The 14,758-nt window shown below is 42.0% G+C and overlaps 1 protein-coding gene across 1 annotated transcript; it reads right to left on the minus strand.

The window, feature by feature from the left end:
• Positions 1-2,971: 2,971 nt before the first annotated feature.
• Positions 2,972-13,477, minus strand: lbh (LBH regulator of WNT signaling pathway). The gene is made up of 3 exons (XM_010752484.3): positions 13,196-13,477; positions 7,967-8,069; positions 2,972-4,909 (listed from the first exon to the last, which is right to left on the minus strand). Exons 1-3 carry the CDS (start codon positions 13,222-13,224, stop codon positions 4,664-4,666), a joined length of 378 nt encoding a protein of 125 aa, XP_010750786.3. The 5' UTR covers positions 13,225-13,477; the 3' UTR covers positions 2,972-4,663.
• Between the last annotated feature and the right edge of the window lie 1,281 nt (positions 13,478-14,758).

Genomic DNA, 14,758 nt, shown 5'->3' on the forward strand with positions numbered 1-14,758 from the left:
GGACTCTGACAACAGTTTTAATACATAGCCAGGCACACGCTCTCACACATATTTAAAGATACTGCCAACAATGGTGTGCGAGACACAGTCCGTTCCCCGATGTCACCGAGCACTCAGTGGCTCTCGCTCACTGCTGGTCTTACCAGTATTCAAAATGAATGCTGTCACCTCTGACCACCAGCAGAGTGGTTAGGAAAAAGTGCAACAGTGCAAAGAAATAGTTTTCACACTGAAGAGATACAATCTGCCAGGAAGTTCGCTACAGCACGACAGCATGTTCAAATATCAACATGAGGTTAAAGGCACTTGAAAAGGGAATTTCAAATCATGAAATAAGTTAGAGATTGTTTATTAATAGTGTGTCAGAAAGGCTGGATATTTTGGGAAACTTCCTCGCGGACAGTTAGATTAGAGGATTGATGCCTGAAGTAGCCGGTAGCCCGTTAGTTTGGCTTAGTTTAGCATAGCTTTGGATTAAACAAACAAGATACGACCTGTTAATTAGTGAGCTTTAAGGTACGCTGTCTGGTAAAGCAGGTTTTATTACAGTTTATTCCAGTCTTTATGCTAAGCTAAGCTAAGTGCCTCTGGCCCCAGTTACATATTTAGAGAACAGAAATGAGAATAGTATCAATATTATCTTCTAACTCTAGGGAGAAAGAATATTTGCCAAGATATTAAACTAGTTTTTAACCTACACACCCTTAAAATAATATGCTGGCTGCTGTGTGGCTGTGGTTTTATCAGTGGCTTGGCAACATAAGCAACTGCATCCTTTTCCAAACTGAGCCCTGTCCTCTTGAAACCAATGAGTAACACACACACACACACACACACACACACACAAACACAAACACAAAAAACAGAAATCAAGTGAGATAACCAAAATTGTTCTAACTTTTGCAGGAAATGTTTCATTTATGGTATGAATATGATTGAGAAAATAGGTTTCCGCGGCCTTTAAAGTAAACTGTCCAGATCATGGATTTTTTTTTTATTAATGTTGAACTCCTGTTAACCTTCCTTTCAGCCATGCCTGTCAAAAGTATGCCTGTGTGCAAAAAGACCAAAAAGTCAACTTGCAGTTCAGGTGTGTTCAGCTCAAAGCGATTCTCCGTCTTTGTCTTTCCAAAAAAAAAAAAAAAAAGAAAGTCAGTCTCAGGGGTTGACTCATTGGGAACAAGTATTTACACATCCCTCATTGGGCCTGTACTTTGCTTTATCCACCTTTCAAAAATTATAATGATCAAGTCTGCAAACATATTTGCCCTTCTGAGCAATAACCTCCTTGTGTCACATTTAACTCTCGATTTTGCTTCGTCATCCCAACACTGTTTCCCCTCACAGGAGGCCAATGTTATTAGAGGATCATGGCATAAGAAGCTGTTCTGCAGTGAATTTATCAGGACATGCCGGTTTATTTTCTCCACTCTCTGCTCACTTCTTTAAAATGACTCCAGTGTGTTGCCTGTGTGTATTGCTTCTCTTGTGGGAGTGATGCTTTGGTATCAAGGGCAACAAGACGGCGTCACAAATTTTAATTACTGGTTGCACTAAAAAGAAGTTTAATTGCAAAGTCCTTCAGTGCGTTAATCAGCTGAGACGTGGCTGAGGTTGAAAAGTTGAAGATAAGAGCTGCTCAAAATGTCAAAATGCTATGGAAAGATGTGTCAAGGGCTTCCTTTCATGTCTCATAAAGCCACAGAAACAGAACAGTTTATTAAAACTGAAGCTTCTCACTATTCCTTTCTCCAATAATATTTGAAGGACAACGCAAAGGTTCAGAGGTTTCTTGCTGACGTCACATGATTGCGTAGCTGGATGCAAAATCAGTTTCTCTAAGGACCGTGAATGTCCTTTTCCTAACTTCTTATGAATTCTTCTTTCCATGATCTCATGACATTTTCCACTGAGATCAAGGAGCAGTTGTTAAGAAAGGGATAAAGGACATTCCTTTTCTAGCCTGTTCTGAACTATCCAGACGCACACACACTCTGCTGCTGACCACCATTATCAGCTGGGGGGTATTAATAACTCTTTATGCTCCATTTTTTCCAGGAAGGAGGAAGCAGGATAGAATGTCAGTTCATTGTTCCCCTTCCAGGAAGTGACCATAAGGCCCTGAGAGTACCACCTTGGCCAATGTATCAGGCCCTTGGCCCCTAAAGGCCCTACCGCAGCAACTCTGATAGACTATTCCCGGTACTCGGCAATCAAACGTGACCTATGGGTCACTAATACAGTACATAGCAGCAAATCACCTGAGAAGTTTCCACTGTAACACTGATCAGAAAGCTTTCTGTTTATTCCTGTAAATCCCCTAGTTCCCCATTAGAAGTTTTCCACTCAACCACATTTTATTAGTCTTGTATCATTGTGGTGAGTATTTATGGACAGAGTGAGGAGTTGCTTCCAAAGGCTTTTATACTCTATCCTCAATATTTCTGCAATTGTAAAAAGCCTCCAGAAGCTTTGTAGGTCAAAACTGTTCTCTATGAAGCTAGATGGCATCATTTTTAAGATATAAAAAACAAACAAAAAAACATTTAAGACATTAGAAGTGAAAGCTTTTCAAAGCTCAGGAATTAGATTTTGTTGAAACTAAAACTCAGATTGTGTGTGTTTGTGTGCAAGTTGAAGACAGGAAGTAGCATGTGGCCTGCTCTCGCTTCTACATATACGCAGTTGATACATGCATCTGTATTCGTAGAGAGAGAGAGAGAGCTTCTGTATGCGAGAGATGTCAAGCAGGAAGTACCCTTGCTTTCTTCTAACCACTGCAGATGAAGTGAGTGGGGGAAAGAAAGGGGGGTTTCTCATAAAGGAAAATTAAAATAAACACGGAAGTCTCTTGGAAACAGTACTTTAAACGTGCAGGAGGATTGCCCCTGTAAAAGACTCATTTAGTTAGTCTTGTACCATAAAAATGGTAGTAACTCTTCAATTATTCTCACAGAGCGGAATCACAAAGTTGGATAGCAAATTCAAATGTTTATTTACAGCCTCTGTAATTGTCACAGAGAAAAAAGTGGTCTAAATACAAAAAATAAAATAAAACACAAGAGAAAGATGGCGGCTAATCTCCCTGAGCTTTACAAAAACAATGTGGGACCTGTAGGTGACAGACAGGAGAAAGAGAGAGATGTTCTGTACACAGCCCTAATGCCACTCAAATAAGAAATTACAAAGAGAACAGACACATCTCAGTCGTGACAACAGTATTCATATCGTGTACACAAAAGTGAAATCTTTTCCACAAATTGACCGACAAGACTTGTTCCACAAACAATAAGTGGTAATTTAAAGAGTGAACAAGAGAACACCAACTTTTGCAACGCAAACAAAATGACAGACATTACTACCAGAGAACAAATAAGATTTCTCCCCCCACCCCCCCAATGTACAACAAGTATCAGGACTGATTATATCGAGACTAAAAGACTTTCAGATATTGCCTAACTTATTTGTGAACTACAGTGAGAATTCACCGTGACAAAAATATGGCCTGAACAGGAAGACGAGTCAACTTCAGGTGTGTACAGCTCAGAGCGATTCTTAGTCTTTGTCTTTCTAAAGAGGAGGGAAAAAAAAAAACCCAAATCAAGTACAAACAAGATCAGCACACTATAAGGCCTCAGGGGTTGGCTCATTGGGAACAAGTATTTACATATCCTTCATTGGGTCTGTACATTGCTTTATCCACAATCTGCCTTTTCAAAAATTACAATTATCCTTAACCTGCTTATGTCATATTTAGTTCTCGGCGATGTACCATTCTGTCTTTGTAATAAGGCTTACAGGAGGCTGATGTGATGAAGGGATCGTAGCAGGACTGCAAAACAAGCCTTTGTACAGTGAATTCATCACGTAAGCACAAGCACAACATGCTGGTTTTGTTTTCTCTCACTTTCTGCTCACTTCTCTAAAATGATTCCAGGTTTCTTTTCTTTTTTTAACTGTGAACGCCTGATGCAAGTTCAGAAAAATGTCATTTTGTTGTGGACAGGGGATCCCAGTAACATTTTTACACAAGAACACCCACTTCTCAAAAGACAAAAAAAAGAAAAGATCACAAAACATTCACTTCTCAGGAACAGACAAAACTATGGACAGCAGTGGCAAACACAATAATTAACATATCAATCCAGAAACTGAACACAGGTATGGACAGTGTACTGTAGACGATAATTCCCACGGGTACCACAATAATTCTGTATAAGAGTATCAAGTCTCTGGGGGTCATGACGCCAGCCATTTTGGAGTAAAGTACAGAGCAGCCGTAGCCCTCCTGCAGTGTAAAACTGTCCATGGAGCACTGAGCTGCCGCTGTCCAACAGGACATCCACTCTGGGCCGAGACACACGGTGGTAGGCATGGTAAGAAGTGTAGGTTAGAGGTGTGCGTGTCCATTCTTTAAGAAGTCCATTCTGGTGGGTTTGCACTTCAGGAGGATCAATTAATGTGTGAGAAGGTGTGTCGCCCATGTGTATTGCTTCTCTTCAGCGTGATGCTTTGGTGTCAAGTAGGCATCACAAGACTCTGAATGTGCCTCTGCTAGTTGAGTCTGTTGGAGTGCCGAGGTGCAGTGGAACCAGTGTGGGAAAGGGAGAGTCTATCAGAAAGACAGGGGGAACAAGAGGGTATGGGTGCTACGACACAACCTCTAGTGCTGAGAATCCTGTGTCGGCTGTCCGTTTGGGATACTGCCATTATTCTGCTCCTGTTCCTCCTCCTCCTCTTCTTCTTCTTCGTCCTCATCCTCCTCCTCCTCTTCACTGACCAGAAATTCCTCTGGAGGCCAGCGAAGCTCTCCGCTCTCGACTTCTCCCTCTGTCGGCTCGACCACAATGGATGGCAAACGATCTTTGAGCTTACAGCATCGGTCAAAGTCAGAGGGGTCTGGGAATATCTAAAAAAGGAAAGACAAGGATGAAATATGGTTATTCATTTTTCCATTAACCCTTCAGGAGTTAATACAATTCATTTCCTGAACTTCAAAGCAGACAGTTTCAGGCTAGGAGAGTGCCAGCTGTCCCTTGTTGTCAGGAAGGAAATTTGTGAGCATATTTCTGATCAGTGCTCAGGGATACCAGAATTTTGCCTTGAGCGTTGTAGAGGCGTTGCAGGCATTGCTACAAGGCTAAACAACTGTGAAGGAAGTGATGTGAAGACTAAACATCTGTGACGGGAAGTGGTTGCTTAAAAATCCAAGTGGCATATCTGCTCTTGCCCAGCCTGCATTCCTGGCCAAGCTAGCTCTCCACATACTTTTGGTGCTCGCTGAAAAACAAATTGCGCAAGCGAGAGATTTACATCAGTGGCTGTGTACCGGTGAATGAGACATGTCTAGTCAGACTTGCGGCAAATGATGCATCATGTTTAATCTAAATGCTTTTGCGAGGCATTGCGCCACGCAGCTCGTAGCAGCTTTACAAACTCATCCAATGCCACATTACCCACTACTCAGAAGATTATACAAGACCATAATCATTTCAAATAAACAGTAAATTGAAAAAATACAAAAAGTCTCTGAAAACAACATCTATCCCTATAACTGAGCATTTAGTGTTGAATACTTTATATTCCTGTGGAGAATGAGTTGGGGAAATAGTTTCCGAAACAACATGAAATTGTCTGTAAATCTAGACCGATACGTCTGCTTATGAACGCAACGTGCCACACTCAAATGTTTGGATCAAAAGTGAAGGGCATGAGAGACAGTCTGACAAAAGAGATTACATGCATTCCCTGTGCTGGCAAGATTGGACATCAACCTCAGACTCTCTCTGTTCTCAGGAACTGCAGAAACAGCCCAGGGGAAAAAGGCTGCCACTCCTGGTCCAAGAACAGCATTTTTGCTGTTGTTTGGATAAAGTGGATGAATATTTTTAGACCTGCATATTTCACTCTAAGACATTGGGAGGGAGGGGTGTGTGTGTATGTGTGTGTGTGTTTGGAGGGGGGGGCGGCGATGTCGCTGTCTGGGCAGAGAGCCGAGTGGAAAGAAAGCATTAGATGAGGCAGGAGAGAAACCGAGACGAGGAGAGAGAGGAAGAGATAGAGGGGATCCAGCTGTGTCCAAGTCTCCATGAATTCCATAGGAGACAGATGAGAAGGGAGGAAAAAGACAAAGAGCTATAAATATGCCTTGTGAATGTCAGAATTTGTCAGGTTATGAAAGCATGTATGCGTCTATTGGAGGCCATTACATTCTCTAAAAAGCAGCTGCGTGTAGAACCGTGCCAAGAGGTGTGATTACATGCGTGTAATTATGTGCGAGCGTGTGTGTTCATGTCTAATGCCTGCGTGTATCTGCGTTTCCTGGCCTGCGTCGCCAGTCTTCGCTGTGCGTCAACACCAAGGGGAGTCGGGCAGCGAGTGACCTTGCCTCTGGACCTCTGGCTAACACATGTCATAACTTGTTTCACATCCAGTGGCAGGAAGAACACATCAGCCGGGCACAAAGGCAACTGGCTATTTTAGGATCTTCTGGGGTACGCGGTGGAGTTGAGTGGGCGTGCACACTATACCCCTGAATCGTGACATTGCCTTTTGAAATGATAATTCAGGAACTATTTACTCATCCTTTTCCATTAGTAGGTCGTGTTCATTTCAATACCTTTTATAGGTGCAGCTGGAATTTAATGGTCACACAAGCCCCCGGCACCCATAATGGAGGAAGTGACTGGTGGCAACATCACCGCTTCATACAGAGCTTCTCTAAAGAAGTGGCTGGGACCTTGGGCAGAAGGCCGAGGTGAGGAAATACAGAGTGGGAAATGGAAAGAGTGGAGAAGTAGCGCCCTCCTTTTCTCCTATCCCCCCCACCCCCACTTCCGCTCCTCTCATCCTCTCAGACAGACTCACAGCTGGGGTGTGATCTGTGGGGAGAGGAAGCCAGCCTTTTCCTCTTGGTCAGTCTACATCCTCCGAGAGTCGACGGCTACATACAGCATCACATTAGCAGGATATTGTATTACGTTTATGAATGTATGAATGCACCCTTTTCGTACAAAGAATTAAATTATATCAATCTTTCAAACAGGAAATTGCATTTTAGCCCTGTGCGCTGTGAAAGCCTCAGCAGGTGGAACATGCTCAAGGATATTTTGGTACTCATGACCTGACGGTACCTCGCTAACCATTAGATTCCTGTCCAAAAACAAATTGCCTTTACTCAAGAAATGTCATCTTTTACAATAAAATGGTGTCAGTATTAAATTGGGCCCTCAAATTCTTTTTTGTCCTCTCCCGTCTTCACCTGGGGTACAAATGTGACACTAAAATAAGCAAGCAGCTGTGCGTTTAAGTAGTTTTGTTTCCAAGATGGCCCTGTTGAGCTGACAGTAAAACAAAGCCGCTGGCACCTTGTCAAGACCACCTGATGGCTGCTTCTCTCATCTCTCTGAATCTGCACCGTTTATTTTTGTGACAGGCCGCAGTAAATTGCAGACAATTTCCAAGACATACATTTCTTTTGTGTGTTTTAGGTTGTGACCAACCGTAACCTCAGACGTCGTCTTACTAACATTAAGAATGAAAAATGTAGCTCTGCAGTGTTGATGATCTAGATTCCCACCCAACTACTCACTTATCTGACAGATCTGTAACTCGTCTTTATGCTGTTACAATTCCACGTCAAAATAATTAGTAGCCTCATCATGTAAACATGATCAAACTACACATTTTTATACAAACATTGCTTGATTAAGGGTCTCGTAGCTTAAACGAGCTTAAAATACATTTAATATTCATTTATATTTCCGTCATCTTGTGCCAAATGCAGCTGCCGTTCCTAAATCATGTAAAAACATGCAGTGGCTGCTCCTTCCTGTTCATGCTGGTGTCAGTCAAAATCATTTTAATGAATGGATGGCGACGAGTATAAAATTCCAAGGCCACATAAAATTTATGGGCAGGGAATTGGGGACGGACGTGGTGTTTCACTGTCATGTGTGTGTCCTACCTGAAAGGAGAGTCTGTCCTTGCTGGGGCTGAGCCTCATGTCCTCCATGGGGGTGCTGCTGATCATCACCTCAGTCATATCGCGGCCGGGCACAAACACTGGGCTGCAGGGTTAAAAGAAGTCGTGTGATTAAATACCATGCGGTGGTGATAAATATCTGAAGTTCTTCTACGATCGAAAGAGAAAACGTGTGCTACACAAACTTTGCACAAAAAAAATAAATTCAGATATTTTTACAATATATTCAAATGCGGTCCACATTTTGTTTTGTACTAAATATACCAGGGGACAGTTGTACACAGCAGAGACTAAGGATACTACACGTCACAGTAATGAAACTGTCAATAACTGCATGAAACAAAAAGAGAAAAACCAACAAACGCCAAATCTATCAAACCCTTCCGTATGTATACACTCTGTCAAAATCTGAAAGTCATGGTTGTTTTACCTGCACATGTTTGACAGTTTTGTTTATACTCTGCACATCTTGACCACAACACACCAAGCAACCCAGTCCTCCTCTGCTCTGCTGCTCTAATGCACTGCAACGCTGCACAGCTCATGTGTGGCTTGCATATAAAAAAAAAAAAAAAAAAAAGTGGCCGTTTCTAAATACAGGATGATGTGCTCTTGCACTAGCAACTAGAGAACAGTCATTGTGAGAGTGTGCTGGGGGCGTGCTGTGGTATTTGACTGGGGTGGAACTCTGTGCACTCAGTTCCATCAAAGCTTGGCCAAAGTTTCCATTTTAGATGAAAGTAGCAAGAGTTTGTTTATCCATGTTCAGTGCGTTCACTATCCAGCATTGTCGTAGTAAAGCTTTAAACAAATGACTTGAAGCAGGTCCCAGGACTGACAGACGCTGTCTTGAGACAAGATGCTGAGCGGCCTTCTCACGCTCTCTATTTAAAGACTGTTGCCTTGTGGTCAGTGGCCACAGGCTTGTGGTTTGTGTGGTAACTGGCTATATAGAACAAAGAAAAACAGAGCAGGACAAGAGGCTCAGTCACAGTCCTGCATTATCTGATTCAATGGAGATTCGTTTAGGGAGCTGTATAGGCTTTGATCTACTTTGTAATTTTAAGTAAAAAAAAAAAAAAAGATTTTTGGAAAAAAGAACGATGACGTTATTCTGTGGTAATGATTATGTAAAAAAAAAAAAGTTAATTAATTTTTACCGTTCACCGGTATCATCTATGTAAAAAAGACACCCTTGCTTCACAGTCTACAGCTGAACGTAGTGAATCATTCATTTCATAAGTTACACAAACAGAAGTCCTAGTTAAAAATAAAACACTGTCACAACCTACAACAGTTTTACTTCATCTTCAATTACAACATGAAACATATTCTCTGGAATTTCTAGGTAAAGTACAGTGGCGCCTTTGTCTCCATTTATGACTCATACATGCACTGATACTAAAGTCATTTTACTGAAAGTAAAGTCTCGATGTTTACGGGCACATGAATTACCTTAAATTAAAATTTTGGTCTGTTGTTGTATTTCTGACAAGCTGCCACACTCTGCTGGGTAATAGATCTTGTATTCTGGGAACCTGAGCTGGACAAATAAAACCCGCATGAATTAGGCTTTAATTTGGTTTGAAGGCGAGACTAATCTTAGACACGCGAACTTCCATTCATAAGCAATAAAATGCGCTCTTGCTCAATTTGATGCTGCCACAGCCTTACTTGGTCTGGTATGATCAGAAGTTTATGGCGGCTAATATTAGCAAACTTTAGATAGATATTGCTGTGTCTGACTTGAAGATTCTTCTCAACTTGTGCGGCACTACATTTTTAGCATTTAACATATGTGGCCACAAGTTATTACTCAGCAACATGGTCTCACTTTAAAAATATAACAAAATGAATCCTCCCCTTGGCCCTAGTCTGTGGAGTTTAGGGGTCAGTCGTAGGCTTCCACATTGTGCATCTTAAATCTTTTAAAAATCGCTGTCAATTATGTTTTAAGGTGTATATTTTTGTTCAGAAACATGCACCATAAATATTGCCATCGTCATGTAGATTCAAAAGAAGCACAATTAACAAATTCATCCACCAGAAGACAAAATTGTGTCATACAAGTCAGGAGATCATTAACCCTTGAATTGTTAGTTTTTCCATCCCTTCACTTATACGTGACCCTTGTCTCCTTCATGAGGGAAACACATTAACATGTAGGGTGGCCCTACAGTGAAATGCTGCACACTGAATACTGTGAAATAACCTTTACTGAACCAATCACACGACACGGCATACTTGGCCGAAACAATGCCCGGATATCCAAAAATAAAAAACGAGCCTTGAAGGATACGCAAGGTTTATCATGGAAAAAAAATAATGTCAGCTGGGCCTGCTCTTGAACTTATTTCATCCTTGAGTGGGGTGCAGAGAGGGTGAGGCAGGCATGCAAAAAGAGGCGGAGGAGGGGACGGAGGGATGAACAGTGACAGTGAAGACCTGGGCAGAGGAGGAGAGGGGAAGAGAGGGAGGGAAGGGAAAGAAAGATAAACACTCAGGCCTTGCCAGTCATATTTCTGTTCAAGGATTGTATAAACATCCTGCTCAGCTAAGAATAACAGAACATCGGCCTAATAAAACATAAAGGGGGCACAATGAGGAGGAAGTGGGGGTGCACGAGTAACAAGTCAACCTGGGAGGAAACAAACATACACAGACTACAGTCACGTGTCTTACTGCTTCAGTGTGTCAAGCAGAGCTGAACACCGTCTCCCTCTCACAGAGTGGAATACTTAAGAGACGTTAAGTGATCTATAAGTAACCAATCTGTTCATGTACGACAGGAGATCAGCATGGAGCACCAGTCTGCGCCTAAGAACAGACATTTGGCAGTCATGTCTGAATGTGATGATGCCCCATCAGCAACGGCAAAACAGGCAAGTGACCAGACACGCGTTTTAGACAAACTGCCTTCACTGATTAATTTATGAGGCCTGTGTGGCGGATGGCTCTTGACCCCGTCAAGATAATGCATACCTAGACCTGCCGACATCCTAATGCCACAACGAGTCAGGGGACAGATGTACAATAGGTACAAGACACAGTCAGTCCAAGACACATTAGAGCTGAAACCAGTTGTTGATCATTTAAAAATCAGAAAGAATTTTTAAAGATCTGTAATTTTCCCCAGGAGGAAAAAAATGGCCCCAAATTTCCTGCTTCTCAACTGTCTTTCAATTATATATTTGAGTTCTGAAATACTGAGAAAAAACAAGCAATTTGGAAACATCACAATCGCCTAGGAATGAGTAAGGGAGAATAATCTGCACATAAATAATGAACACTGCATCTCCACTAGAATTGATTTAAGCAAAAAAAAATTTGAAAGCTACAGTCACATGAAAAATGACAGTTTCAGTGTTATCTGAATAAATAAAAATTACCATATTATACTCTATATAATTCAGATTTTATACATTTTAAACTCTGGATTAGAACCACTGAGGTGCAGACAAATGCACTGACCTAGTGACCAACGGAGGAACAGACGCGTGCATGTTTAGCCGCCTGCTCAGGTTCTGCTTTGTAAAACATCTACCTAACCTCATTAAATAGTGACCATATTTCCTGATAGTCTTACCCACGCATGACCCCAGGTTAATCCACCTGTCTCAAGCGTATACAAGACCAAGCTAGTTCAATGTGTCACTGTCCTGTAGTGGCACCAACGGGAGCTCCAAGTGGTCTCTGCTAAAAAAACTAACAAAAAAAAAGTGCACCAGAGGGGAACTGGCAACTCGCATCATCAACATTGTTTCCCCCTCTGCCACCCCACAGTTCTTACTACTACTATCATAAATCTCAGCCTGTGTGGCGACAGCGCAAAGCTGCTGACGCTCCATGCCAGCGCTGAGCTTTCCACCAGCCAGAGTCACACAGCTCTGCAGGTATGTGGGAGGTGCAGGGACTGAGTAAGACCCCCAGGAGTGTGCTGGAATGAATGGGTTGTATCCAGATTCCTGTGGGTTGAGTGTGCCACTGAAAACACATCATGGATCAGTTACCACTCCAGTGCCTTAAATGTAATTTTAGTGGTGTGCGTGGGAGTGAAAAAATCTTAGACCTTATAAGTCTTGCCACTTGATGCAAGCCACTTGCATAAAGTTTTCTATAGAGTTCAAGCCAGTGTTGACAGAAAAATGTCTTCCTGTTCACAGAGACAGAAAAACCACAGTGCAAACATTAAAAAAAAAAAGATTCAGCAGGCAAATCCAAATCAAATAATCCTTAAAGGTTTCTAGTCATACCTGGCTTAACTTACCCAGAAGAAGAAGACATTTCTCAAAACACTAACATTACAGAACAGAGAAGCTGACTGTAAGCAGAGGAGAGAAAGCAAAAAAATGTGGTTACAGTAAAGAGGTCGATTTCAAACTTCCTGGTAGAGACAGGCAGAAGCCTGCTGAGGTTTGAACAGCGCTCGCAAAACAATGTTTCGACTTGCATATCCTCTTTACAGACAGGAAAACATTCGACAGATAAGAGCGCAGAAAGGCTCAATAAGACAAAGAAGCATTCTCTATCCCTGCTTTGAGAAGTAACTCAAGGAGTCAGGGAAATGATTGTGAGGGGACATTGTGAAAGAAAATGATAATAGATAGTAGTAATAGATATGAGCAGAGTGCGTCCATCCATCCTTCTCCAATTGCATTGCACCTGCTGCACTAAAGACCAAAGGCTGAAAGCAGTGTCTTACTATATTCAAATGTTTAAGGACAGAGCAAAGTAAGCCTTATGCTTCCTGGTATACGAAAGGGGAAGAAAAGGAGTGCAACAAGGTGCATTTATCTGGATTATAGAAGCTGAAAATGAACATTGGCAACATGTATGAAGGTGAGGGCTGACAAGCATTTGAAAAAAAGAAAAAAGAAAGTGAGACATACAATTTCATTTTTGTGCCATGACATTTTCTAATTTCAGGAGGCAACACCCTACAGAGAATCTCAAAAGGAAAAAGAGAGTGGGTGTGACACAACAAAAAGGTGGCTGATTCTAAAAAAGGGGAATCACCAGGTGAAATTCATCCACAACTACAGGCCTACACTTCATCCTCCAACCTGTTAGGTGCAAAGCCAACAAATCTAGTGTTTGACACTTTGATTTCCATCTAACAAAAAGAAGAAGAAAAAAAAAAAGAGGCAGAAAAATCAAGCAAACCACAGCTGCTGACACATGTGAACAGGTGAAAGAGATCCGCGTACTCACCAGTATATCTGCGGGGAAAATACAGACATGAATTCACACCTGCTGTCAGTTCTGCTGATTAGGGAATGTAATTACACCCACTCTCTTTCTCTTTCTACTTTTCTTTCTTTCTTTCTTTTGTTGTTTGTTTGTTTGTTTCTCCTCCAGAAAGCAGCACAAGCGCGCTGACGCAAACCGAAAGTAACTGTGCGCCAAGACCGGCAGCCCGAGGACGAGAAGTCGCTTCTTTTAAATTGGTGCGTCTGCTCATCACCACAGTTGTGTTGAGTATTTATGCGAGAGGCGTGCGCTTGGTTCATCCAAAGACACGCCCCCTCTGTGCACCGGGCCACAAAAACCTCAATGGGTTGCTCATTATCAGCAGTAGCCAATCAGAGCACAGGTGACTCGAGGACCTCCGCCTCCATCCCAGCCCTGATGACGACAGTAGCGACTGAACACTTCTCATTGGGAATGGACCAGAAGATACTGCATGATGCTATTGATTTGTAGTCTCCAAGGCAACCAAATGACAGTCTTACCTCCTCTTGAATGGCAAAAACATACTGATTCGCCCCGTTAGGTAATCCGTGACATTTATACCAATGAGGAGAGAGAGAGGGGAGGAGAGAGCTCTGCCTCTCATTCACAAATACATTCCAAGGGCAAGTCAATGTCTGCATATTTCAGCAGCAATGAATGGTCCCTCCTGCTGCTTTTATAACATACAGCAGAATACAAAAGCATGCATGAGCACACGTGTGTCCACTACAAACTGTTTCATGACATCAAGATCATGTCCAAAAGGTATAAGTCTCTTTTTTTTCTCTTGTAGGTTAGGAGATAGTCGACCTTCACACTTTATAAAATACCCAGTTGTCTTTTTTCCCCCCTGCACGCAGTATACAGTACATTTGGTTCAGATGAAGCAGCTGCACAGGATGCTCTGTAGTTTTAGGGATAGATGATAAAATGGAAGCAGGTCTCTACTGCCACCTTGTGACTAAAGAAGAATGAATCCTCAGTTGTATAATTCATAAAAAGAAGAAGAAATGAATCATTTTGGAAGAGAGTAAATCTTTTCTCATTCTCTCGTTGTCTTTGTGCTGAGATTATAATATTAGGATTATAATGCAGCTCACACAGTTCAGCAAACCTGGCAGATCGCAAATGCCCTTTATTTGAAATCTCTTGGGTGACAGCAGATGGCAAACATGCCCGGCAGGAATCTGACTTTATAATGCTCCACAAGGAGTTTTTCCTTAAAGGTCCAGTGTGTAATATTTAGGCAGCTCTATTTACAGAATATGGCAGAATGGAATATATTATGAATAATTAGTTTCATTAGTGTATAATGACCTGATATTAGGGGCTGTTATGTTTTTAAGACTTTTAGAGGCTGCCATGTTGCACCAACATGTCTCTACAGTAGCCCAAAAACCGACATACAACCGTAACACTGTTTCTGACTAAGTCCTTTTGTGTTTATTGGGCGTTTCACAACCACTGTACCACTTTTTCTTTACACTAGGAAGGATAGACCGATAGCAACAACTAGACCGATAGATGCCACCAAATCCTCCA

The sequence above is a fragment of the Larimichthys crocea genome, chromosome XXIV (assembly GCF_000972845.2).
Source record: "Larimichthys crocea isolate SSNF chromosome XXIV, L_crocea_2.0, whole genome shotgun sequence".
Taxonomy (NCBI): Eukaryota; Metazoa; Chordata; class Actinopteri; family Sciaenidae; genus Larimichthys; species Larimichthys crocea.

What these genes read in the sequence shown, in the direction of transcription:
- lbh (XM_010752484.3), bottom strand. Translation starts at nt 13,224, where the DNA reads ATGTCTGTATTTTCCCCGCAGATATACTG. An exon ending in TTTTCCCCGCAGATATACTG is followed by an intron (nt 8,070 to 13,195) that starts GTGAGTACGCGG and finishes TTAACCCTGCAG; the next exon opens with CCCAGTGTTTGTGCCCGGCC. An exon ending in AGGACAGACTCTCCTTTCAG is followed by an intron (nt 4,910 to 7,966) that starts GTAGGACACACA and finishes TTCCTTTTTTAG; the next exon opens with ATATTCCCAGACCCCTCTGA.